Raw genomic sequence first — 25819 nt, forward strand, 5'->3', positions numbered from 1 at the left:
CTTTGCATTCATAAATGCAAATGAACTCTTGCGTTGTGACCAGTCATGAACCAGGTGGTAGACATTAGCCTACAGCGCTGTGATCTTTCAGTGTTACATCACAGTTGTATGACTAAAAAGTCCTATGCTGAGAGCACACAGCACACACTTTAGATTTTTAATTTTGTCTCTCTGAAAAAGGATGTCAGACTGCCACAAATTTTACCTAAATTACACACTAATGAGCCTGTAGTATACACTTCCAAAGCAGCAGGTGATGAGATATTCACTGCTGAGACAGAATGCATCTTAGCTGGAAGTGGTTTCGGTGAATCTGATTGTGCGAAAACAAATAAAAATCTAGAGTGCAGTACCTTTAAGCTGCAGTCTTTTAAGCATATCAAAGTAAAACACCATTACCAAAGTCTGCCAATTATAAGACACAAAATGTCTTTGCTTCTGAGCAAAGAGCTCTGCTTAACCGCTGCCTGGGGAATTAACTCACTTCCCTGCAGTTTCAGTGCCAAATTCTGTCTTTTACAGAGCTGGCACTTGGTGGCATTTTCTCTCCTGAAATATCCACTTGCCTCGCCCAAGGGAAGCTTACCTTTCCCATAATGTGTGAGAAACCATTTTCAGGACAGCGTAGCTCCCAGCATACACAGCAGACGCAGGAAATAATGTGAAGGGTAATCCAGAGGTCAAAGATCACCCAGAGGGAGGCAGGGGTTAAACTGCAGGGGTTCAATTATTGCAACTTAATTCAATCATTTAGCATTGTTGACTAGTTAGAACGCCTGATTAACGCATTGCAGCACACCAGTCAATAACAATATTAGTTACATATGCCTGAAAACTCAACCAAGAGTGTTTAATGTATATCAGTCTTAGACAGAAAAAGAAATAGGAAAAAGAGAATGCATTGGAAGACACACACCCCTTTTGACCTACATCTTCCATGAGTAGCATGTACAAATAGGACTTCCTCTCCTCCACTTTGCCATGTGTGAGAAGAAGATTATAAGTTAGCTGCCACTGCCACTGGTGAGCTGAGCTGGGGCTTGGACTGGGGCTGGCCTCCTCCCAGATTTTGGGTAGATTGGTGATTTCAAAGTCAAGAAAGTTCAAAGCCTTGGATGTGGAACATTCAAAAGAACCACAGCCAGCCATGAAGTGGAGAGGAAGGGAGGGGAAGGGCTAGCTACTTACAGTAAACTCTCCCACAGTCTGTAGAGAATGAGGTGGTGGAAGGTGGGGGGGGACTGTAAAAAAAATTTAAAAAAAAAAGGAAAAGAAAAGTGTACATGCTAATGAAAATAAACCCAATGCTCCTGTGAGTTAAGTCGATGAGAGGTGCTGAGCAGGTGGATTTTCGCTGACATGTTGGTGCTGAAACTGAAAGTCTCTCCCACAGTTTTGGGAGAGAAAGTCATCAATAATGCACAAGGTAGAATTACTAAAATAAAAGTGATGTTTTATGCCACTGAGCACATCACTGCTGTTGTGTTGTGCTCACCTTGGAGACCCAATGAGATGGATTTTTGTTGCACGTTGAATGTTAACAATGTCTCTTGAAACAGGGGGCCAACACATTCTCACACCCCCACACTTTTGCTTTGTACTGTTCAGCGACAAAAAAAAAAAAAAAGCCCAAATGGGAGACGACTGAAAATGCATCCGTTTGTCTTTGTAAAATAGAACATCCTCCAACAAAACTACACGTACCGCACAGTACACCTCTCTAACAGATAAGGCCCAGAAAGTGCCAATGTAGCACTTTCTCAGGTGTCCGTTTGTGCTAACACAATGCCATTCATTTGACACAATCAAACTGTGGAAACACCCTCACACCCTGGGGACAGAAAACATGATTGGAATTTCCTTAATCTATGTGAATTCAGAGATTTACAGTGTGAAGTACAAAAGGCGCAGAACTAGACATCAAGTAGGAGGTAGAAGTAGATAATTTATATAACAATACAATACAGCCGATGTATTGCTTTGCCTCTTTTACACAATGCAGCATCAGTGAAAACACAGAGCATCTGTAACTTCCACCCTTCACCCTTACATAGTGGCACCACTTGAGATATCTCTATCAAACAGCAGGGCGAATACCCGAGCCTGGATCTCTACATCAAAAATTCATGTCTGGGCAATATGTGGATATCTGCGCTTGCATTAACACACACACAGCAGGAATTCTTTTTTTTTTTTTTTTTTTTTTACTGCTTTCACTTTTGGTTTAGCCATCTGTGCGGACACATTTATGCAGCATTATAGAAAAACAAAGAGAATCAGGAGGCCTTTGCAATTATCACTGTTATATTATCCCCTGGTATACTGATTTCACTCAAGCATTGTGTTGGAGGACGAAACACCTCTGGTACCTCAGAATTATTCTGTTAATTAGAAGTTTATTGTAGCAATAAGGATGCTCATTTGCAAGGTATCAAGGGCACATGAAAGCAGTTTCACCATAATAAAGCCTTAACCAAAGGCCTAACTAGTAATAAATGAGTTCTTTTATCCCAGTAAACAACAAAAAAATCCCTTACTATGAGCTCAATAGTTCAATATTACTCACAGTAGCAATCCAAACTTATAATCCAATTGAAATATTTAATCAATTTTACATATGTTAGTGTGCAGTCAGTTAGATGGCAAATTGCCAGGAGGATGCTTAATTTTGAAGTGTTCTTTTTCTTTTTTTTTATTTGGAAAAAGGATGCTTAAAAATATATATATAAATACACCAAAAGACAGTCACATGTTTTTGATGTACACATGTTCAACGCACACTACTGGTGAAAGTTTTAGGCCAGCTGATGCGGCCGGCAGCTTTAGGTCTTTAGTGGTGGAATTAGCTCCAGCTAGTGCCTCTCTCTGTTGTTTTTCACCCTGATTCAGCAGTCCTGGTCTTTACGCAGAGCCTCTGAATGCTCAGTGGCCACAGGGAATGCCAGCTCATCGACTATTATAATGACGGCCTCCCTTTTGCTCTCCGTCTCCCTCCGCCCTTCTTGCCAGTGCACCCTCCCAATTGTCTCTCTCTCTCTGTTTGCAATGTGTCTTTCTGTCTTTCTTGCTGAACAAAAGCTGGTGTGAGTGAGTATGATGCAATTGTGGCGGTATCGAAAGTTCATAGTCAACAGAAATGCACAGAATGAACATCCCTAAGGTAGGAATGGATGGATTAAAGATTTTGCTGTTTGGCAAACTGCAAACAATGATATCACAATGAATGTTGCAGGCTATGTACGAGAACCTCTCTGTAAAGATGGGAATAGCTTCAATGCTCAGTAGTAAGTCATTGTTCTTTTTCAGTTAAATCCTGCTGCAGGTTGTGACTTACCTTGCTTCACAAACACAGAAGTCAGACAAGAAAAGAATAGGGGCAGAACACATAAACTGACATGACCTTCTTACATGCTTTGTAAACTGGAAAGGACATGAGGGACTCACCTTGAGCTTGTCAAAGCGTTCGGTGAGTGAGGACACTTGGTGCTCTCGGTGGCGCCCAACCAGCTTGCAGAGGGCACAAATGAGCTGGTCGTCCACCAAGCAGTACATGTTGACCTTCTCATTCTCATGCTCCAGACAAGTCAGGCCGCGGATGTGAGTGTCTGGAACAGGCTCCACCAGGCGGTGGCTGGTGAACGGCTTCTTATTAGGATGTGTTGCGCGCAGGCATCGGTCGCAGTACGATACCTCGCACGTGACACACGTCTTGACGGCCTCGCGCGGCGGATCCTGCTCACAGAACTGGCAGCTTATGCGTGGATCCATTTTAGCAACAACAGCCGGGCTGTGGTTTGCGTTGGTGTGGTTGACGTGATTGGTGTGGTTGGCGTGCGGGTGGGAGTGGCTGGAAGTGGCCGGGCTGCCGCGGGCGCTACTTCCACTTGTGCCACCACCACCACCGCCGCCAATTGTTCCAGCTATTGTACCGCTAATGGTGGCGGTGTAGGGCCGCTGCGGCTGCAGGCGCCGGCTCTCAGTGGGGGAGTTGGGGCCGCTAAGGGAGGCCTTTTGAAAGCGATCAATGATGTTCTGCAGCGTCACATTGCGCTTAAGGCCCTCCAGGCCGCGGTGATTCAGCGTGATGACGTAGCGACAGGTCGGGCACTGAAAAGCTGAGATAGATTCGAGGGGCTTGCTGGTGGAGCAGTGAGACACCAGGATGCGGTGGGCACAGTTAAAGCACAGACTGTGGGCACAGGGCAAGAGCAGAGGATCTTCAAACAACTCCAGGCAGATCGGGCAGGTCAGCTCAGACTCCAGTGTTTCCATCTTCAGTTGAACCAATCTAAAGGTGACATCAAATCCCACAGAAGCTGGCCGGTTACCTGCATGAAAAGAAAAAGACATGAATGACTACTACCATTACAAATTGTAAAGACGCCTTTAATTAGGAATTTTTGCTTTACTGTACTTTTGTTCTTGGGCTATTTTGTATTGAACAGAGCAGCTGAAAGAGAACACAACTCATCGAACTGCCCATTCACCCATTTCTATCTCTAACTAATTCAGTCCTGAGGTTATTGGCTTCAACACAAATTGGCCTGTGCGGATTCAGCAGAAACATCACTAACACACATATTTCTTCCAATGTTATAGATCAGCCGCTCCGCTGGCACAACTGTAGATGGGACCCCCCTGCTGCAGCCTGTAACACATGATTCTTCCTGCGGAGGTGTATGAGAAGAAGAGGAATGGCTGAACTAGCAAGGAAGAAAAAGACATGAGGTTGGCTGAAAGGTAGAGAAGAGGTAAAAATCAATGGAGTGAAGAGAATAGCGGAGAAAAGGAGAGACAGATGCACAGCAGCACAGGAGGGAAAAGAAAGAAGAACCACATTTCTCGACACCCCGACAGACTCTTAACCTTACTTTGTTTTTACTTCCATCTGTCTGTCTCCCGCTCACCGCTGACATTTTACTGTGCCATCTACGGTGAGATCAGTTTGACTTACCAAGCAATAAACACTTTACTTCAAGAACATTTTAAACTTTAAAGTACAGTTCCAACAACAATGTCAAGCGAGACAGTGAAAACAGGGGCCAGAGCTAACCAGGAGAATTGATTTTAGACACCCCTCCCCACCTCGCCCAATCTCAAGCACCTTACAGCCTGCATATCAAGCTGTCTCCCCTGGGTGGCCTTAAAACCACTGACATGAGAAATCGCCAATAACCCCCCCCCACCCGTGCTGATTCATTGGCACAGGAGCACAGCTAGCAGAGGCTCTCTGTCCTTTTAAAGAAACAAAGCAGGGACCGTGAAACTACAGCATTAAACCGGATGAAAGAAGATTCACAGATGACTGACTGACTGGGTTTTAGTGCTTATGACTCATCAAAAATTACTTTTCACCTTTGGGTCTGGGTTTAAACTGACCGTGAGTGACCTCTCTGAAAGCTTAGGTCATTAAGATGACGAAGTTCAGAGATTAAATAAACACACAGGCGAAAACTTGTTATCAAGAAAAGGGCAGCAAATACAAGCGATACTAACATTATTAATGAGACAGCCTGTGGATCTAGAGACATCGCTGAGGTTTCCTACAAGGTTACAAAGTTCAATTTCAAAGTGAGGAAGTGCTGAGCATGAAATGAGTGAGCACGAGTGTCCACAACGTGTTTTTATCAGTAAGTTTATCCAGTAAGGGATTATTCATCTTCCTGTTTTTCCACCTGTTACTCAAAATAAAGCAACTTTAAACACAGTGTGCATTTCATTTCCCAGTGTTTCGTCCTCCTTCATCTCTTTATCAGCACAGACACTGTCCAATGTCCAACACGGAGAAAAGCCCCAGAGATTGTGTTGAGTGTATCCTGCCCAAACATGTATCGTGTATTGTGCAGCAAAAATGTCCTGTTGCCTGAATCACATAAGCCTGACTCCAGATGGATAATGAAATTCACAAGCTGTCAAAACATCATGCTCAAGTGACAAGACGCTGTCCTCCTTATCTGTTTAATTGCTCATATTAGGGAATACTGAATAAACTGTGTCAACCGCGGCCTGTTTGTAATGACTTGGTTGCGCTGTGACGCCACCCTAACTTGAGCATTCAGTTGCATCGAGAGTTACGCATTACACAACCATGCAGCACAGGACCAGCTGCAGACAGGCCTATATAAAGACAGAAACAGGGCTCAAAAACTCAAACTCATTTGCACTAACAAAAGTCTCCTCCCTTCTGCTGCACCAGAAACCATGCCTCGACACTGAGCCGTGTTCAAAGCAAACATGATTTGAGCAGCAGCTAAGTGCTTACGAAAGGCACTCAACTGAAGAAAGTATAGTCGTACGCATGCAGCAGCTTCGTTACAAAATTCATTACCCGGAAAAGAAAGAAATAACGTCTCGCAGCCAATCATGCAGATATTACACTGATGGAAGCAAATGGACATTGTGCTTGTATTCAAATATGTGTGTGTGAGAGAGTGTGTGTGTGAGTGTGAGCCTGTACTGTATAGGTGTATACGTTTTAGTTATCTGCCCATGAAAAAGTAATGTGCGTATGTGTGCACAAGCACATAATGTCCTTCCTCAGTGTTCGCCTTGGCTGCTGTTTATCAGATGCTTTATGTGGCTGTTATCACACAGCACTGCCGCGGTAGGGATAGAGAGAGAGAGAGAGAGAGAGAGAGAGAGAGAGTTCAACAGCAAGCAGACTGAGCAAACATGAGTTTCGGCACAATAGGTTTAATTTATCTCCACTGTATCAGAGACTTGATAACCACGGGGCGGATGGATGGAAACAGGATGTAGGTGGAGGTGATGAAGGGGAGGCAAGGGCAAACCTTCAAGACCTTTTGATGACAAGCAAGGTCACCCCCCCCCTCAGTTTGGAGACTAAAGGTACAAAAATGATATCATTCTCCACATTCTCCTCAGTCATTACATTTGATTCATTTTTCAGTGAATGTTTCACTTCTTATCAGAAAAACATTTTAATTTGTTCAAAAAGACGTTCGTAAGATAAACATTTAATTTCTACTTTAAAATACACATATAGGATTGCTTTCTACGGCTTTATAAAACAGGTAAAGAAATAAATAATGTTAAAATATTCAAAAGTCAGTGTGATCCGTATTTTGAGAGAGCAGCTGTAGGCTGAGCAACACCTCCGCTTCATATGACCGCTGTCAGCAACAGGAAAACAAAGCACACGTTCATTCAGCTTCTCGGGACACACATTCAAGATCATCGGGTCATCATGTGAATATGTTAACTGATGCAACACAAGACCAGCAATGTGTTTTGACCACAATATCATACAAGAAGAAAACTAAAGTCAATCAATACTTTGTTGTTGCATAACAGGAAATTATTTCCTCCAAATCTTGTCTGTGCATAATCAGTATTTGATAAATAAAACTGTTGAAAAGTCACACAAATCCCACAGCTCCGTTTTTACTCAGAAAAATCAACCATATGTCATCACAACAAATATGCAGAGGGATTGTACATCTGTCGAGAAAGCTGTATCACAACAAGAAGACAGAATCCGAACCCTCAATTATTAAGCCCATCAAGTCTATAGGGAGTGCATGACTGTTATCCTTTCTACAAATGTCCAATTCAAGTGTTGACTGAATCAGCAATCTCTCTTTATTCCCCAGGACAGAGCTCAACAGTGCTGCTTATGCTGATGTTAATGTGACTGCGTTTAACGGAGCATGGTGTTATAATTAACACCAAGCTTTAACTCACCATCAACAGGCCCATTAAGCTTTAGCTATGTCACTCTGGGGAAACAGTGTCAGCTAAGATGGGACTCACTTAGGGGCTGAGTCGCTAACTTCATGGTAAAGGCACTTGTTGTGCTGCAGACGGGCAGGAGACACGCACAGACATCCACAAAAAAGACAAAAAAACTAAACAAAAGATACAGATTCACAGACAGAGCTGCGCATCTACAAGCACAAACTGTCTGTCTTTTCTCTTCTGCTGCTCTTGTAAAGGTGAAGTGTCCCATCTGGAAGGAGAACAGCTTGAGTTGGTGCTTGAAGAAAGACACACAGACACACAGACACACAGACACACACACACACACACACACACACACACACACACACACACACACATAAAGCTGTAAGGCACTCACTCTGATCCACTGTTGTGCTGATTACTGTAGCAAGACTTTTTGGTCTCACTCAGAGCTTTTAGTGAAACAGATGAAAAAAAAGGGAAAAAAATATGGGACATCACTGATGATTCATTATTTTGTCTGAAGAGGCAGAGCTAGATTAATACTTTTCTTTAGTCCACACATACACACACTCAGGCTGTGAATTCTAATTTGCTTATGCTTTATACTTTTGCTTCAGACATCCTCATAAACAAATCACATTCATAAAGAGAAAACCATTTCAGCCCTGTTGCTCTTTTCATACTGCTGTGTGGAGATGTGGACCAGCATGTATAAGAAAACTAAAACAGCTGTCAGGCACAGGACAGGTTACTGATGACCCAGACAGAACTACTCCACTCTCAGCATGTAAAACATGGGTTTAACCCCAAATGTAGAGAACAGTGATACTGTGGTTTCTCTTACAAAAGAGGCTTGTTTATTTGAATGGTCATAATCCTGCCAATAGGGAGCAAACAGGAACCTGTAAGAGTTTTATGTAATAGCATAGCAGACAAGCATGCGTCTGATGCCTGCTCGGGTCTTAATCACATCAACTTGGGGCAGGGAGGTTTGTTAGGAGACAGTTTAATAGCGTTCAAGCAGATCGCTTGCTACTGTGGAGGTCAAAAGTTTAAACGCCATTAAGGGTGCTGATAAATTGTTGTCCACAAAAACCTTTTATAAGCTGTAAATATCTATAGCTAAAGTGCTGTCCGTAAATATAAAACTACCATTAATAATCTTAATTTATAGAATTTCCAAATCGTTAAATTTTTACAAGCCCAACTCAATTCTAGTGCAAGGAGTGCATGTGTACCAAGTAGCTGTGTTTGTGTGTCTGTATGTGTCCAGAGGTATTTTTATGAGACAATTAGATCATAAAAATGTGGCAGTAGTAATGATTTCCATTACCAGTGTAAGAGACAATCTCATGGAAAGACCAAAAATAGAAAACACTGATGTCACAGTCTCTGTCATTGCATAATCTTGCAAAGATCAAAACAATAAAAGAAGCTGTTTGTTTTCAAAAGGACAGTCGCAGTCCCCCGGGTGTATGGTTGCATGTGTATGAATTCACTTTGTTGACGCATGCATCATTCTCGAGAAAAAGCATTTGTGGAACAAAGACGATTATCCGTGTACAAACAATCCACTTGTAAAACCCAGATTGCTCCCTCCTGAATTGCGCTCGCACAGCTGCAGAGCCAAAACGGGAGTTTAATGGACACTTGATGATGTCGGGAAGACGGGGCAACAGACAAACAATTCACCACACCTAGACCTCGGAATGAAAGACGCAAGTGCATTGTGCAGCAGTCGCGCAATGCACTTTTCTAAAAGGGGTATTGTCAAGAGCATGAAAGCTCTAATTTCTGGTCAATAACAGAAATCCACATTTTATGTACATTTTCTTATGCCAAAGTGTTTGGATTTTACTGTACATGTAAATTTTATAATTTTGTAATGATGAATTAATACTCACTACCTCAAAGCTCTAGGATCATTAACATCTAATGCAATTCAGACAAAACAAGTACACAAAAACATTTCCTCCTTTTTACAAACCTTGAGAAGATGAAAATATGGGACATATAATGTGCTAAAACTGACTGGACACAAGAGCAATAAATAATTTTTTCCACTTCAAAAGCAACCTTTCACTTCAAAGATACGAAAGACGTGCTGAGGTGAAGCCAGAACCAAAAAAAAATCAAAGAAACTTGTTCCGTAAGAGGAGAGCAGAATAAAAGATTACCTACAGGAAAAGGATACTTCAGACCAAGGTAGATTATACAGGTATTAACAAGGAGCATACATGCATTCACATCAATATGTCTGTCTCACACAATAACACATTGACATAGAGCCAGCTAATGACAGATGCACCCAAACAGACATACAACATAAACACACACAATGATGTGCCTTGAGTCCTTGGCCACTACTCCACTACTGCAGACTTCATCAGTGGCAACTGAATCAGTCCCAGGAGTGTGACAATCTACAGTGAATCACCACTTTCTTTATTGTCAGATTGACAGTGTATCTATCACCCCCTCATCCTGCCCAGACCCTCATCCAATCCTTCCATCTGCACTCACACTGCTCTACCTGGAATCTCTCCATCTCACTGGAGGCTGTCAATCACAGGCTTATCACAGTAAAGGAAGAGGAGCAGAAAATCACATAGTTGAGGTTTAAAGGCTCCAGAGAGTAAGACGACAGTAAACAACAGCGGCAGGGGGTCGCCGCTCTTCCTTTTTTAGGGGCTTTAGAAAACACACCCCGAAGCTGTGGAGAAAAAAAAAATCATTTGTACTCTCATTATGGGAAAATGCTATCACTTGTGCTTTTTGGTGTAAGGGAGTAGGTTGGAAATAATTGAGACATTACTTGGCAGGCAAATAGTTTAAACAAACACTCTAAAGAATAGTTAATTGAAGCCATAGGCAGCGAGGTAGCCTCATTTACAATTCTCATTGTCTTTTAACGTACTGCAGGTGATGGAGAAAATTTAGTACAAAACTTTCCAGCAGATTGAAGGCATAGTAAGAACTCTAACAACCCATTTGCCATTTACATTGTTTCCGAGAAAGCTGAATAAAACAGTGCTAACTAACTCCCTGTCAGTGTCCCTCTGCAGAAAATGACAACAAGGTGACGGCAAAACTCTGTGGCTTTAACAATCAACACATGCCGTGATAATTAGTTTGCGTTAAAGGTGCTAGCAGGTGGATTTTGTTTCCTTTAAATGGACAGAGACAAAATTCCCCCCCCCCCCGTTTCCGGTCTTTATCCTAAGCTAAGCTAACCGGCTGCTGTGAGTAGCTTCAAGCAGTCGTGTAATAACCCATTTGCCCGGCCTCTTGTGTTTTTCTGGAGAAAGCTGCTAGCTAAACTGCAGTGGTGTTTCCACTGACATGAGGGTGACAACATACAATGTTTTGGTTAAACAGCTGCTTTATTGTTTTAACCCCAGCATGCCCTGGTACAATAGTCGTTCGCCAGGGGTCTATTAGAGGCCAGCTGCATTCATGGTAGCCATCAGGTTGATTCTCCACAGTGGTTTGGGGCTAAACAAAGACAGATGCTATTCAACTGACAAGCCCAGTCAGACGTCTGACTGTGACCTCAATCTGCTGAGGACCTTGTTGTTATGCAGTGAGCATTCCACAAATATCTCCGAAACAGGCAAAAGGTTAAAGATGTTAATAACAAATTAAAGGATTTCTTCCTTGGGTTGTTCGTGTGACAGTAAACAGTAACACATCACTAATTAAAAAGCTGCCCGGAAGAAAACCGAAAAAATAAAAATCAAGCTTGAAATTTTTATGGAGCAGGGAAGATGTTAAAACGTGACACGGCAAGATGGTGGTTTGATTTCTCTCTCTGCCTCACACTCTGTCTTTCTTAAAAAGAAAGAAAAAAAAAAGAGTTTTCATTCATTACTAAAAGAGGTAGTCAAACACCACCACCTGGAGCCAACACGTGTCTTTCCACAGAGAATGGCTGGCCTGTTTGTGCGACGCTGGTAAATCACAGACCTTCACACATTTTGGCGTGGCCCAGGTACTGATCAAGAGCGCACACATTAAAATGACTAATAAAAACACCCTAACGTAGCACTGCTCTATGAGTACTTTCATTAGTGACCGTGTTAGCAAACTCTGTAGCCCCAGTCCTGGCATTTACCCTAATCACCTCTCCTGAGCATTTAAACCAAAAAGAAACAGGGCATTGTTTGTGGATTCGGTGGAATTCGGCTGCATTAGTGGATTGAAATGCTGGCATTTATTTGGAGGGCAATTCATTATTGCAGTTTGTGTTAAAAATACCCACAAGCATAAGACACATGTCAGGACTAGTCGCTGCTGAGTTTTGCCAGACGTCAAGAGACTACAGTTATTCACCACTTTGGTTTTGGAAAAAGGAAATTGGGCAGCTCCAGAAATGACAGCCCACCAGTTGACCAGAACACACAGCAAAACTGTACACATGATTATATAAGTGGGATCAAGCAGCACATTAAACTTGCTGTGTTACATTTCCGTGCAGTCTTTTGACAGGAGCCATGCGTCTCAATGCTGCTGCTTGATGGGATAAAAAGGAATGTTTTAGCATATGAGAAACTGCCCAGGGTTCCTTTGGCCACCGCTTTCATTCTCGCTGTTTCCCTTCATCTCTTCCCTCTCTTCTTCCTCTGCTCTCACTCTTTTTCCCGCCTCCACTTGCCCAGTCTCCTACACTCCCCCCCCCGTTGCACTCTGTCTTTTCCCGTGTCTCTCTCTCTCTCTCTCTCTCTTTGCAGCAGACCTCAGAGCGGGCTGGATTCATCAAACATGTGATTCCTATTCATAGAATGTAAACAGTAATGCAGCCAAGCCGGTGTTTCACATTTCACATTCAGCGCAGTTGAGCGGGCTGGCTTAAGCTTAACCCTCTCACTGCTACACTGGAGACTCTTTTTTACATTTTGACAAATATCTTATATCACATCTGTCTAATCAGTTCAGGATCAGTATTTTGAGGGGAAATGTATCTGGTAACACTGCACGGCATACCGATTCCACAATTAAATTATATATTTATTCAGTCACGGGAAACATTTCACTTTTTTTTTTTTTTTTTCTTACATATTTTCAACAAAATCCACTTTTTCAATTACTTAACAAGCATCCGTCTGACTTCAAGGTCAGCCTCATACTCAGTGGAGTGTGAAAAAGGCAGCAGGCAGAGCTGTGGTTCACAGTTAGCTTTCCCATCCCATTGCCTCGTCACCAGTGTTACCTCTTGATGGGAAAAATATTGGGTGTGATCTTAATTCACCTCATTATGCCTTAGCTGATCTCATGGAAACTCCCACTATAAGTAACACATAACAGAAATTCTGTGTGATATTGGCACAGTAGGGAACTGGTGCAGTGGTCCAGTTACTGACTGAATGTCATCAGTTTGCATGGCAGTGAGATTTATCTGTAGTAATTATATTCATGAAGTGATGACACTGATATTTTTGCATATTGTTTCCTGTATAAACAATACACACAGTGGTCTTCATTATCATAAATGGAGATCTAATGCAAATGAAAGGATCATTAGTGTCAGAAAACAGGTTACAGATTTATTTATCCCCTGTGTTTTAGATGTTTTCTTATGACATTGATTACAGAAGATTTCTTGCATTTTATCATGATTTGAAAATGCATTCATATCACCCAACTCTGAAACACTGAAACAGAGGAAGCGGTGGGTGTATGTGCATTGCTAGAATCTTATCTCAATGTGGACCTGCGTTTTCTTCTGCCTACATAGATTTAAATGGGATTTTGAATGCTGCCCCAATTCTATATAAAATTAGCTGTGCTGGTGCCTTTGGGATAATGTGTTTGCTTGGCTTATATCTCTCTGTCACTTACATATATCTGGTGCATTTTTTTTAAAAAGGCAGGTACTTTGTGCTGTTGGGTATTTGTTTTCGTTTTTTTTCTTCTTTGCATGATTAGTGTTTGTTTTGTCTATATGTTCCAATGCAGGTGTGTCAGACCAACACGACTCCTCTGACTTGTCACTGTGTGTATGGTTGCATACACCCACACTCATTCTCAAACGCCATATTTTTTTCCTATGTTGTTTTGGCTGCGCTGATGAGGGCTCTGATGCAAGTATCTGCAAATAAAATAAACAATCAATACTAACAAATGCAAGACCAAGCCAGACTTGCTAATTGGTTTAATACATTTATACATGAAAGCAAAATTAAATGAGATTTTCACAGGGTTGTGACAGTGAGTAGAGCACACCTCATCTCCTTTACCCTCCACTTAATACCGCTGCCTGTTACAGCTTGGCAGCCTGTGGGTAATAAAGTTAATACTGTCAGACGTCGTCTCATCAGCTCTCTGAGGCTCTTTTGCTGCGGTGGAGAGTCTTATCAGGCTTCAACACAACACTGTGTAGCATCCATGCCCCTGCCTCACTTCACGCTGCTTCCATTATTCATGTGCATTTGCCCAGGTGAGAACAAACCCAGGATCAGAAGTTGGCAGAGCAGCTTATTAGATATTTAGACGCCACTGAGCGTACTGGAGGGAGGAAAGGATGAAGAGCGAAGGAGAACAGAGGTACCGCTGGTTGTCAACAAAGGCAAAAATATAAATCGGTAAGCAGCCCTGAAGCCCGGTGGCTAGTGTGTAAGTTGTAAAGGTTGACCCTGAGAGTCAGTAGACAGTACCATGTAATTCCTCTCTTCAAATATTTTCTTTTCTGTAGCACACTTACAGGACTTGGATACACTAGTAGTCTAAAACTGACAGGGGCAAGTAGAGATGGATCCAAAATCATTCGGTAAAATGTTTCTTAGAGACAATATGAATTTTATTTTTCTTTCTTTTCTTATTTCACTCTCACCCTCAAACCCCACATTTCCCTTACTTCACTGCCTGGAGTTTAAAAGTCAGATACACTATCTTCTTAAGCATTAGTTTGGCTGCTCAAGTCTATTAAGACTGCCAAGTTTGCTCAAATATACAAAAAATATTGACATTTTCAAATCCAGCTCACCTTGAACATCGTCCAAGAACTACAACACTGACTGCTTCATTTTCTAATCACATGACTGGGCTCCACAGAACTCTGTAATAACTATTATTCTGGAGCAAAACAATTCCCCTACATGCAGTGATGAAACTAAAATGACATAAAATAAGATGATAGAGTGAAAAAGCACACACTGCAGATAGCAAGAAAATCTATTGTCTTGGCTTGCAGAAAACAAACTTTGCTGTGTTGACAGTTGACACCAATTCAGCTTCAATTTTTCTATATTTTCATCTGACTGCGTGTGTGTAAATATATACAAGAGCACAGTGCCAAGTTAATGGCTTACCTTTTACTGGAATTTTCTATAAATATGCAAATGTACTATACATCGTGTGAAAAAGCAATCTATGCACCATATAAACAGAACCTTCAGCTTCCGAAAAGAGGATATTTTCTGCGGGAAATTGCATTCCAGTGCCCTGTACACCTATATTAGACTGGAAAGACTGTCAAGAAGACAATAGATTGATGATATACTCCTGAAGAGTTTCCCCATTGCGAAAAAACAGCTGACAACTCTAAATGCATCATATTGGTGCTGTACTCGAGCAGGCTAACTGAACATAAGGTGCCAGCCACTTCATCAATAGCTTGTCAAACTGAATTAGCTAGTGCTGATGTCCAAGTTGGTGTTATTGATTCTAGAGGGAGCAGATACCCAGGTCAATACTATAAGGTCTGACTGCTCCTATGACAGCTGTCCTTATTAAGAAACATCTCTGAGATAAAACAGCCCACTGTGCTACTGAGCTACAATGGATTTGTCTTCTTGAAAACGACAGGAGTTTGGACATTTCTCCTCCTCAATGCATCTATTTCGTACGATAAAAGCCAAAAGAAGAAAAGCCTACGCTCTTGTGGCTACAGATTCTTGTAGTGTGATAAGATTGAGATTAAGAAAGACAAAGAGTCAAAGAGAGAATGTCTTGGTGGTGAATGTATGTGTGCTACCCCATGTACATCTGTTTGCTGAATCTGCCTACACCGGCAGCTGGGGCTCAATCTTCCATACTGTCAGCGCAGCCTGCCAGCCTAGGGAAATACATTTATACGTCTGATAAAAAAGATAGCGCAGATGAAAGACTTGTTGGAGTTGTCTCGGCTGAATCATCAGTAACCCCATTACACACAGGCAGAGCAACTAACCTCGTTTTGGGGACCACTCTGTCTCCCTCCCTCCCTTTCTCGGTAAAGGTAGAGGGGAAGGGGAAAAAAAAACAAAAAAAAAAAACAGTGTGAAATGACAAAATGAAATCGATGATTTAATATTTTAAACCCTAGATGGATTTTCCATTCCGGCGCTGGTGCCCTCAGTGTAAAAGGTCTTCCTCACGCTGCACCTCATGCTGCATGTTGCAGGGCCACGTGTTCCCGGACGTACACGGGCTACTTTTCTCCAGATGCAAAGGGAAATTTCTCATTACCATTCAATTATACTGAACTGCACTGTGAGAGAAGGCTGCTGGATCAAAAGCTATTAAATACCAGCTTTCTTGCTTCTAAGTGCAGAATTCACCTTGGGTCAAAGTCTGCACCTTCCTCCCAAACACAATACATCCAGGAGGGCCATTTACTACTTCAGCTGTAGTAGATGGTGCCATTAATAAAGCAGGAGGTGTTTCTGATGTGTTACTAGGCCGTTCAGTTATTCACGATGACCCGGTGTCAGAGAGACATAAAAAAAATATAAAGGTAAACCAAAGGAGATGGAAAAACGAGAGAGAGAGAGAGAAAGAGAGAGAGAGAGAAATGAGCTCAAAAATAGATCACACGCCCAGAGAGAAAAACAAAAAGGGCAATAAAGAGAGAGAGAGTGAGAGAGAGAGAGGAAAGGGGGGGAGAGGTCGGAGGCCTTGCCATCAGTATGACCCCAGGGAGGGGGTTCCTGTCCTCTATCTGGCTCTCTTGCTCTACAAAGTCAGAGCCTTCTATTTATACAGCACTGTAATGTTTGGCATTTCCTTCGAGGGGGGACAGTATGAGCCATTGTTTTTCTTGGCCGCTGTTCGATTGGCTCAGCAGGCCCCGTGCGTCGAAATGTCAGCAGCTCGTAGCTCTATTCGTTCGATTATCTTTATGTATCACTCATAAGCAATCAGTTGTTGCTTCTCGAGCTGGGAAATCTTATTATCACGCAGACAGAAAGACGTTCGATGGATTTTTTTTTTACCTTTATCCTGTGAAATATCGATATGAGACAGGTTATAGGTGTGTACAGTCTGAGAGAGGCAACTAACAACACAACACAATAGTCCAACGGCAGACCTGAGCTTGCTGACTGTGGCTGAAGCAACAATGATGTTGCAATGACACGCAACACATGATTATCGCAAACATAGTCATTTGCAGTACGGAGCAGTCACTCTAAACTTCAGCTGCAGACAATTTCACTCACAAAGAGGGAAACACAGGCAATGTAATGTAATAGTGAGATTCTATCTGAAATCCCAGAAGATAAAATGTAGTTCAGGTGAAGAGTTATGTGAGGTGGGAATACACAGGATCTCACTCAGAAAAAATGACAAGAGAAATGGTCTCATTGTCCAATAAAAACACATATAATACAAGTGCATAACAGAAATATATAAATGTATACATCCAAGATTCTATTGTGGAAGCCTGTAGGAAAAAAAGGCTGCATTTACCTGGGCTATGATGCCACTAGCTCTCATATAGACTACTCTCTCAAACATTTAGAAAAATGTGAATTGAGAAAACATAAACACACCCCCGCACCTCTGCCTTATAACTGAAGCTGACACAAATCAATAGGTTGTTAGTTAAACAATAGCTGCCCAACCTTGCCTGCATTTTAAAAATAGCCGGTCCCCAGGGCACTGCAAAACCAAAGAGAATAATTGTGAAGGTTAACAATGCCTACTGTTATATGAATATTGAACTGAACTGATGGCCTGGAGCCGGAAAAGAAAGGAGCTCAGTACAAGGGCTTTTTGCAAGAGGCAGGTTCACAAGAAATCCTGCTCATACTAATGATGGGTCTGAATAAAACGGTCAACTTCAGAGGGGCAATTTCATATTTCAAGGAATTAATAGTGTTCCAATGTGACCTCCAGCAGGCACCGACAGATGATCGATGGCTCTATCGAGGGTTTTAAGAGGATATCAGAGGTATTAGATGTACTCATTGTCAACTAGCAAAAGAGGGAAAGAGCTGCTTTTATGGAGGTGTTCCTTAAAAATACCTGCTGAGCAGATGATTGTGTATGATGGAAAGTGTGTATGTCAGTACGTGAGTGCATGAGTCAGTCAAGCAATGAGTGTGTTTTTTTTTTTTGTCCTCTATCCCTGTGACTTTTTGTCTTTGCTCTCTGCTCTGTGTAGCTATTAACCCTCCCCAGAATCCTACAAACATCCTTGAAGCTCAAAAATCTTTTTTCACGCCTCCTCCTGTTTACACCTACCCTCCCGATCTGTCTCTTTATACTTATTTCTCTCACTCTGCCTCCATTTTCCATGCCCAATCCCACTATTTTTATCACAACTGCATCCTGGCCTGTGCTGGCTTTAGTACTGTGAGAAGAGATGTTCATTATAGTAAGCTACATGCCTGTGTTAAATGGACCATAAACAGACTGCAAACCTGAAAACAAACTACAACACACTACGCTCACATGCCATGTTTAACTATGCATGCGCAAGTGTTTACCCACGGGTCATACCGCTCCCAGCACCACTCCCTGGGCAGAACTCTACGCTTCCACAACCTCCATGGCTCCTGCATCCCCGAGAGAGGAGGTGTGGTAGACTCTACCCAACAAGAGTGGCTTCTGGGGTGAGCAGCATGACGGCAGAGCTGGGCCTGATCCCAGGCTCCTGGTGCCATTAGGTGAGATCATGGGAAACACGTGCGTCGCTGTAGGAGTAGACACAGGCAGCTGGCTGTTAACTAGCGTGTTGGGAGGTTGGCTGTCTCCTCAGCTCAGCTGCTGCTGCTGCGCTGAGGTGGAAAAGCTCCCTCTCCCTTCCTGTCTAGGTGGATTCTTAGGATTTTAGAGTTAGTTAGTTTAGAGTTTAGTGTTTTGAGTTTTTGTGTTTTGCACACTTCAGATGAACAAGACAAGTTAAGGCCGAGATCACACCTACAGTTCGCAGTCTACTGTTCAATGCAAACCGTGACCCAAATATTATTGCCAATGCATTTTTACACTTGGTTATTTAGTTTTCAAGCTTAGAAACTGAGCAATCTTTTGCAAACGAAAACAGCAGTCAAAGTTTTCAAGGTTAAAATTTTTTTGGCAGGCGGGAAATCAAAATGAATCTCTATATTTACATAATGTTTTTTTTTTTTTTTTTTAAAGTTACACAACCAGAAATTTTTATTGTGCATCTCTGCTTTCTCATGCTTTCAAAGCACCTCTCATTTACATATTTCCATCACCACTATACTGCATCTAACAACCTCAATAAGGATTATTCATTATGTGCTGATGGAGTCTAATTCATTGTAAAAATTAATATTAATATTCACAGTGATTTCTCCTTATTGAACTGAGCATAAGCGTGGGAAGTAGGGGAGCTCGGGGTGTGGTGATGCCGACAGGAGGTGCTACAGCACTCAAAAATATATTTGAAAAAATAAATCAATATAATAAAATCAAATAATAAAATTAAACAAAATGAATTGGTAACACTAATGAAGTGTAAAAATAAGACATTAGTGACAGCAATCTTTTTTTTCATCTCACTGATGTAGGTATTGACCATATCATCACAGAAGTAGCTAACTGACAACCTGTGGAAATGACACAGAAACCTGTTATTGATTTTTTTGGGGAAGCTTCAACAAAACAACCCAGTCCCGGCACCTCCGAAACGATCAATGCACCCTCACCAGAGTTTGATGATGGGGAGCACATAGACAGAAGTTGTGCTCCTGCAATTCAAGCTAACATCTCAGGTCAAAATGCTAATGTTCCAGCAGCAACGGCGCCTTCCGTTTTCCTGGAAGGTTGTCGGGCAAAGAAAATTTTCTCTTTCATTCTATGCAAGCTGGTTCAACAAAAGGAGATGGCTGGATTATATTGAAGACGGTGATTGTGTTGTCTGTTCTCGCTGTGTCAAAGTGGAGCAAGGTCTAATTATTGAAGACAGTGTTAGGTTGGACATCAGTTCTTGTTAATTCAACAACCATGAGAAGTCTAAGCTTCGCAGTCATGCCATTCAAAAAACCTTACACCAATTAATGTCCTTTTATCTTATGCTGTCCGACAAGCTCGGAATACAGTAAAACTATGTTCTTATGCTGGAACGTACATACAACCCCCCACAAGACAGAGAATGGATTCTTAGGTGAGTCGGTGGCCAGGAGTTCACAGAACACCAAAGCCAGCGCACTGGGCGTCCATCAGTGTGCCAAACTGCTCAGAAAGCGCAGGCAAGCACTTAGAGATGATGCAGCGGTGGGGAACATACTACACACTGTGTCCAGAGCAGGACTAAAAATGCCAAATGATGTTCGGTGATGCAGGCGGTAACACGTGTGTTCGTTCTTCAATGCTTCAATGTTCTTGTTTTTCGAGTATGTATCGCTACACCTTTTGGATATTCGTTTTTTCTTATCTAGGTTGGCATTGAACAAGTTCCCAACTTAAAAGTTGCAAAGCACCGCGCCTGAGTATGTGTATATTCCTTCATAAATATTTTATGATAAAGTCTGTACAGAGAGGGGTCGAAAAGATTAAACGTACTACTTAAACTGCTGTGACACATTGTCTCTTGTTTCCATGGTGTTCAGCCAGCACCACTGACAGCGTCTATTACTCTATATGCCCACTTGTAGCACCCTTCCTGCCATGCCCAGTTCTATAACCCCCACCGATTTTTTTTCAGCAACCCCCTTATTCAGAATACATTCCCGCAGCTATGGAACTAAGCGTCTGCACTCCTTTCTGAAATCTACTGCTGTGCTATCTAACTCACATATTGAGGCATCTGAGAACATTTATCCAGTGTCATCTGAGTTCAAATTATATTTTTCTAACCTCCCAAAACAAACCGAAACAGTGAAGGAAATGCCTCAGAATTTCAATCTACATCCTCTGCTGCTCTCGGTATGACAACGGCTTTAAAATAAAAGATTACTCTCGTGGCCAATGTATCTGTCCAACAAAGTTCAATCTGGAGAGCTCTCTGGCTAATTAAGTTTCAAATGGCACTACTCTCAAACCAATAGACTTAAGCTGCAGCAGGGGCAGTGGAAGACTATTAGATCTTTGCCTCATGGGATTCCAATGCAAACTGATGCTGTGTAATGTCGTGTAATCTGGGCAGCCTTTGCCCTGCAGGACTGCTGCCAACAAAACCTTTAATCAAGTACAAATGCGTAAACAATTCACCTGTTATTGTGACAGATCTTTGGATGCTTGTCATCTGTCGCACATATGCTCCACAAGATCATTTATTTACTGAACTGGAACCGAGTATGTAATCCGTTATCCATGTTTACAACACTTGTGTACATCACACTGTCATTAATGTCAACTGAAAGGGTTTGCACTCTCTGTTAGAGGACACTGAGATGAGACAGTGAGATGGATAAAAAGAGGAAGACAAGAACCAGTACAGGGAGTGCAATAAATTATAGCCAGACTTGTCCTCCATTTTTTTTTTTTTTTGTGTATTGTTCTCATCATGTGTTTCAGATCAGTGGTTTCTAAAATCTGTTTCTCTTTCCTGGGTCAGTGGATTGATGAAAGCTCAAACTGAAGTCCAGAGCTGTGCTTGCAGCTTACTGGCTTTCACTGCTTTTACGTTTTAGGACTGGACTGAGACATGTTCTCTGCCTCCACTAGTGTGCCATCTGATCCACCCTGGCCTTCACACATGTAACGTTATAAGCTTATAAGCAATGGTTCATATCATGCAATCCATTCCTGGCACTCCACTTGTTACAGTCGACAGCATATAGAATTTGCCCTAAAATATGTTTTGCATTAGTAAGCAGCCTGAGGTCTACAGCATATCCTCTTAGTGGTCCAGAGTGGTACAGCCAAAATCTTGCCAGCTCACTCTTTGTTCTAAGATATCAGTCTGGAAAACATCCACTGGGGATCAATTGAGAGAAACAGCTGCAAGGCGCACCAATCAGCTAACTATGGGAAGAGGATTAGATGATGATGGGAATGAGAACAACATTTGGTTTGCAGCTCTGGCTGATTAAATACTGACCAAACTGAAGGACAACTATAAGAGATGTAAAAACATACAGCCAGTCTTTGGTGTAACAGCACAGGCTTTTCTTCAGCATTCCCTCCCCAAATGTATTCACTTCTCCTTATTTCTGTGTGCTCTGTGCTGCTCAGATAGCGTTGCATGCCAGTTGACCAGCTGGGTACAACTGCTGAGCCCCATTCTAAAACCAAGTTCAAACAGCGGCATGACGCAGAAAGATGTTTAATGCCAAACCAGGACAGCCATAAAATCATTATTTATATTGTTTTTGGCCAGAATGAGAAAGTTAAGCAACGTGGTGCTTGTGCATGGCTACTTTTTTGCTGATCTACATGCAGCATGAATGTATCTGGGAGACAGGCTATGCCTCTCTTGGCAGCGACCTTCATTGCACTGGGTGCTATGAAGAGATCAAAGGAGCCTGGAGACAAAAACAGGAGGCAATCTGTCACACCATACATTCCTCCATGCTATGGCTGTCTCAAATCCCACATTCATTCCCTTGATCAATTCTATATCACATAGAAAACCATTTCCTCTAATGAATGCTCCCCAGCAAGACTTGGCGATCTGTTAGTTTCATTCATTTTCTATATAATCCATAATCAATTACCTCTGCCTAGGAGGTTATGTTTTCACTCGTGTCTGTCGGTTTGGTGATTTGTTTGTTTGAGAACCCATTAAATTCCCGGTGCCGATCTGGTTAAAGGGGCGAATCAACAAATCTTTCATCCCTTTCCTTAACGTTGCATCAGTTTCTCAGGAAACAATGTATGGATCTTGATGTAATAAAATCTGAAATATTTATGGTGTTGGCATCTATGAGTTTGTGCAACCTGGTATGTCCAGATAATAATCTAGATCTTTCATTCTTAATATATAGACTATGAACAGGATGTGAGAACCAGCCCCAGCAGCTGAGGCTCAGGAATGTAACTGCTGTTCCACCTGTTTTGACACTTCCCATTTAACATAGCTACTAGTCATAGCTCCGTCTATGCTGTGTCAACAGTTGTGCTTAACATGAGCATAGGTACAGAGCCCTGTGGTTTTCTTGCACTTTTTAAACTTTGCCATAGATATATTTTGAAAACTAACTTTCTATTGGTACATGTACATTGGCAGCTGCTCTATACAACTCACTACACCCTGAAGAGCATTCGATACCATTACTGTGATGATGCTTTATCAATGCTCCCCACACATTACATCTTTGCCAACCATAAACGTAAGTACTCTTGGGTATTATTAGTGTTGTTAAATAGAAAAATAAAAAGAACTACATTTCATCCAACCACAACAACACAAACACTTAAGGCTAACAGTAGATTAAAACTCAGTTCATTTACTGTCCGTATGTGCACCAACAATATGGCCTATAAGGGTAAAAGCTGAGGAGCACGCGGTTCACTAAAGGGACCATTTCTGCTAGCTGCTGAACCGTTGAGTAGAATTAGTGGAATTGCTGTGGTCTAGATTTGTTGCAGAAAGCTGGAACACTGTGACGAATGGTGAGGCTGGAAGCAAAGGGCTGGGGTTTTAAAACATCGGGGGTGCAGATTCATGGCCTCTCTTGGTATGTGCCTGAGCTGCATGAAACTGACCACCTCAGTGAGCACACACACACACACACTCTTTGGCAGTTACCCCTTTCATCAAGGGTCGGATGATGTTATGTGCTAATAAGCACACTAGTGGCAGCAGTACCAACTTCAGACTGTCAGATTGTCTGTTTTAAAGTTTCACCAAGGTAAATGGAAAACTTTCAAGAACTTTTAATGCCGCTTGAAGATAAATGTATGACTTCTTTCACCTCTGAAATGAAAATAAAAGAAGGTCCACTCAGATTACAGGTCTGTCTGTCTGGACTTATGTCTCAGCTGCTGAACATTAGACTTTATTTAAGTCTTCAAGGACTTTGGATGATTTGAATATAGGTGGCGAAAACAACATAATTTATGATCTAATAAGTCCTACTTGCAGACGCCTTGATAAATCAGCTAAATCAGCTAAATGTCACAAATCACTTAATGAAAAATTGGCCAGAGGGCAATCAGAGATATATTTTAAACAATCAGCACTGTGGGAAGTAAGGACAAGATGAGACCAATTACAGGTCTGCTGTTGGTCTATTCTGTTTAGTGGCCTGCTGTGCTGTGTTATTAACACCCTGTTATGGTTGTTGCAGTATATCGTTGCACTTACAAAAAAAGTCAGAGGATTCGAAGTAAAAGCTGCTATGAGTATTATTTTCTATTTCTTTGGAAAGATTTTGGGAATGTCAAGACTTCTGAATCCAAACCCTGACTGTTACAAGACACCATGCATGAAAACCTTGTTTTGATTGACAATCTTACTTGATCTCCCTTGATCCATTCAGTCTTATAGCATACATCTCTGCACAAGCAATGCTCCTTTAAAGCTTCATTTAAAGCTTTCTCTCAGTCCCCTTAATGTCCTCTGTGAATACAAAAACTTTAAGCACAAAAGGTCAAACAAAATAGGTTAATAGCAGGTAAAGCAGACACAAAACAGTGAGCTGTGTAATGCGCCTTGGAGCACAAGGTACAGCACCTTCCACTCCTCAGAAGGGGGAGAGGAGAGAGAGAGGGAGTCGGATGGAAGGAGAGAGGAAAGAGACAGATGACTGAGGCATGGATAAACCAAGAGAGAGAATGAGAGGGAAGGGAGGAGGATGAGAGAGAGAGAGAGACCACAGGAAAACAACCCTAAAGATAGACAGTGAGGGAAGAGAACGTATGGCTTTTGAAGGTATAAGAGTCAGCCCAGAGCAGTGATTCTGTTCTTGTCTATTTGAGATGGAAGCATACATGAGTGTGCTGATGTGTAATCGGCCTGATGAGCCATGTTGTGTAATGGCATGAGACAGGGCAGCTCGGGGTAAACTACTGCTACAGTGCACTTATAGGAACATGCGTAGGGCTTGATTGGGTTTGTGCTTTTAGTCCACCTCATCGTGGCTGCGTGTTTCGCTCCAACAGCTGGCACAGACAGAGAGAGGGGAAGAGAGAGGCAGAGCGTATCAATCTGGAAACAGGACTGAATACTCAGCAAAGAAGAGCTGATTTAAGTAAAGGTTAGAGCCAAATAAATAAAAAGCAGCAAGCTACTCCAGTTCCACTTAAGCAAGGCAGACATTGATCCCATAACAAAAGTGTTGATCTTCCCTGTTAATGCTACCCAGCCTCCCAGCATACAGAGGCATTCAACAAGCATGCTCTCCCTCATAGTGTCAGCTGAGCTCAGCAGGATCATCAGAACTCAGCTGAGTTCAATCTTTGGCATTCAGCACTGCACAAGATGAATTATGCGTGGTGACACCCCTTAACACCCTCCTGACAACTTTGTGCATTTCATCACAAATTGACAGGGTATTCATTCTGGGGCACTGGCTTACTTCAACGCTACCCAGTGGCAGATCTGTTTTTGATTCTGAAGTCAGTGTTTACTGCTTCGGATGAGCTGTCATCAGAAAGGAGAGATTTTGGCGTCATCCATATAAAAATGAAATATGCATTTGTGTCAAAGTATAATTATTCAGTGAGACTGTGTCATTTCTGAGATGTTAAAATTGAAACATAAAAAAAAAAAAGATATTGCACAACAATCACATTAGTACTCCTGGTGCTAATAAGAGCATTACAGGACTGTCACAGTGATATTTACAGAAAATAAAGCTACAATCACAACAAGTTCACTATAATATGATCAAAGACAGACCTCAGACACTGAGGAATGTTGACCAAGCTGGACAGTATGAAGATGCCACAAGGACTCTTATGATTCCTAGCGAAAACATGATAGAAGGTATGGTAAAAAAAAAAAAAAAGCAATATCCCAAGTGTCTGCGTGTTTCATGGCACAGAGAGCCCCCACCCACCC

General features: G+C 42.0%; 1 protein-coding gene across 5 annotated transcripts in view; it reads right to left on the minus strand.

Annotated features, from left to right (window-relative positions):
* mid2 (midline 2) overlaps window positions 1-25819 on the minus strand; it is a 141913-nt gene that overhangs the window by 67276 nt on the left and 48818 nt on the right. For all 5 annotated transcript variants that reach the window (XM_023411129.2, XM_023411126.2, XM_023411130.2 and 2 more), the window contains one exon: window positions 3445-4328. In XM_023411129.2, coding sequence (XP_023266897.1) covers window positions 3445-4272 — 828 coding nt within the window. In that variant the 5' untranslated portion in view covers window positions 4273-4328. The remainder of the gene's footprint in view (window positions 1-3444; window positions 4329-25819) is intronic.

This window comes from Seriola lalandi, unplaced genomic scaffold (genome assembly GCF_002814215.2).
Source record: "Seriola lalandi dorsalis isolate HSWRI2012SDOR001 ecotype SW California unplaced genomic scaffold, Sedor1 jcf7180002054451, whole genome shotgun sequence".
Taxonomy (NCBI): domain Eukaryota; kingdom Metazoa; phylum Chordata; class Actinopteri; order Carangiformes; family Carangidae; genus Seriola; species Seriola lalandi.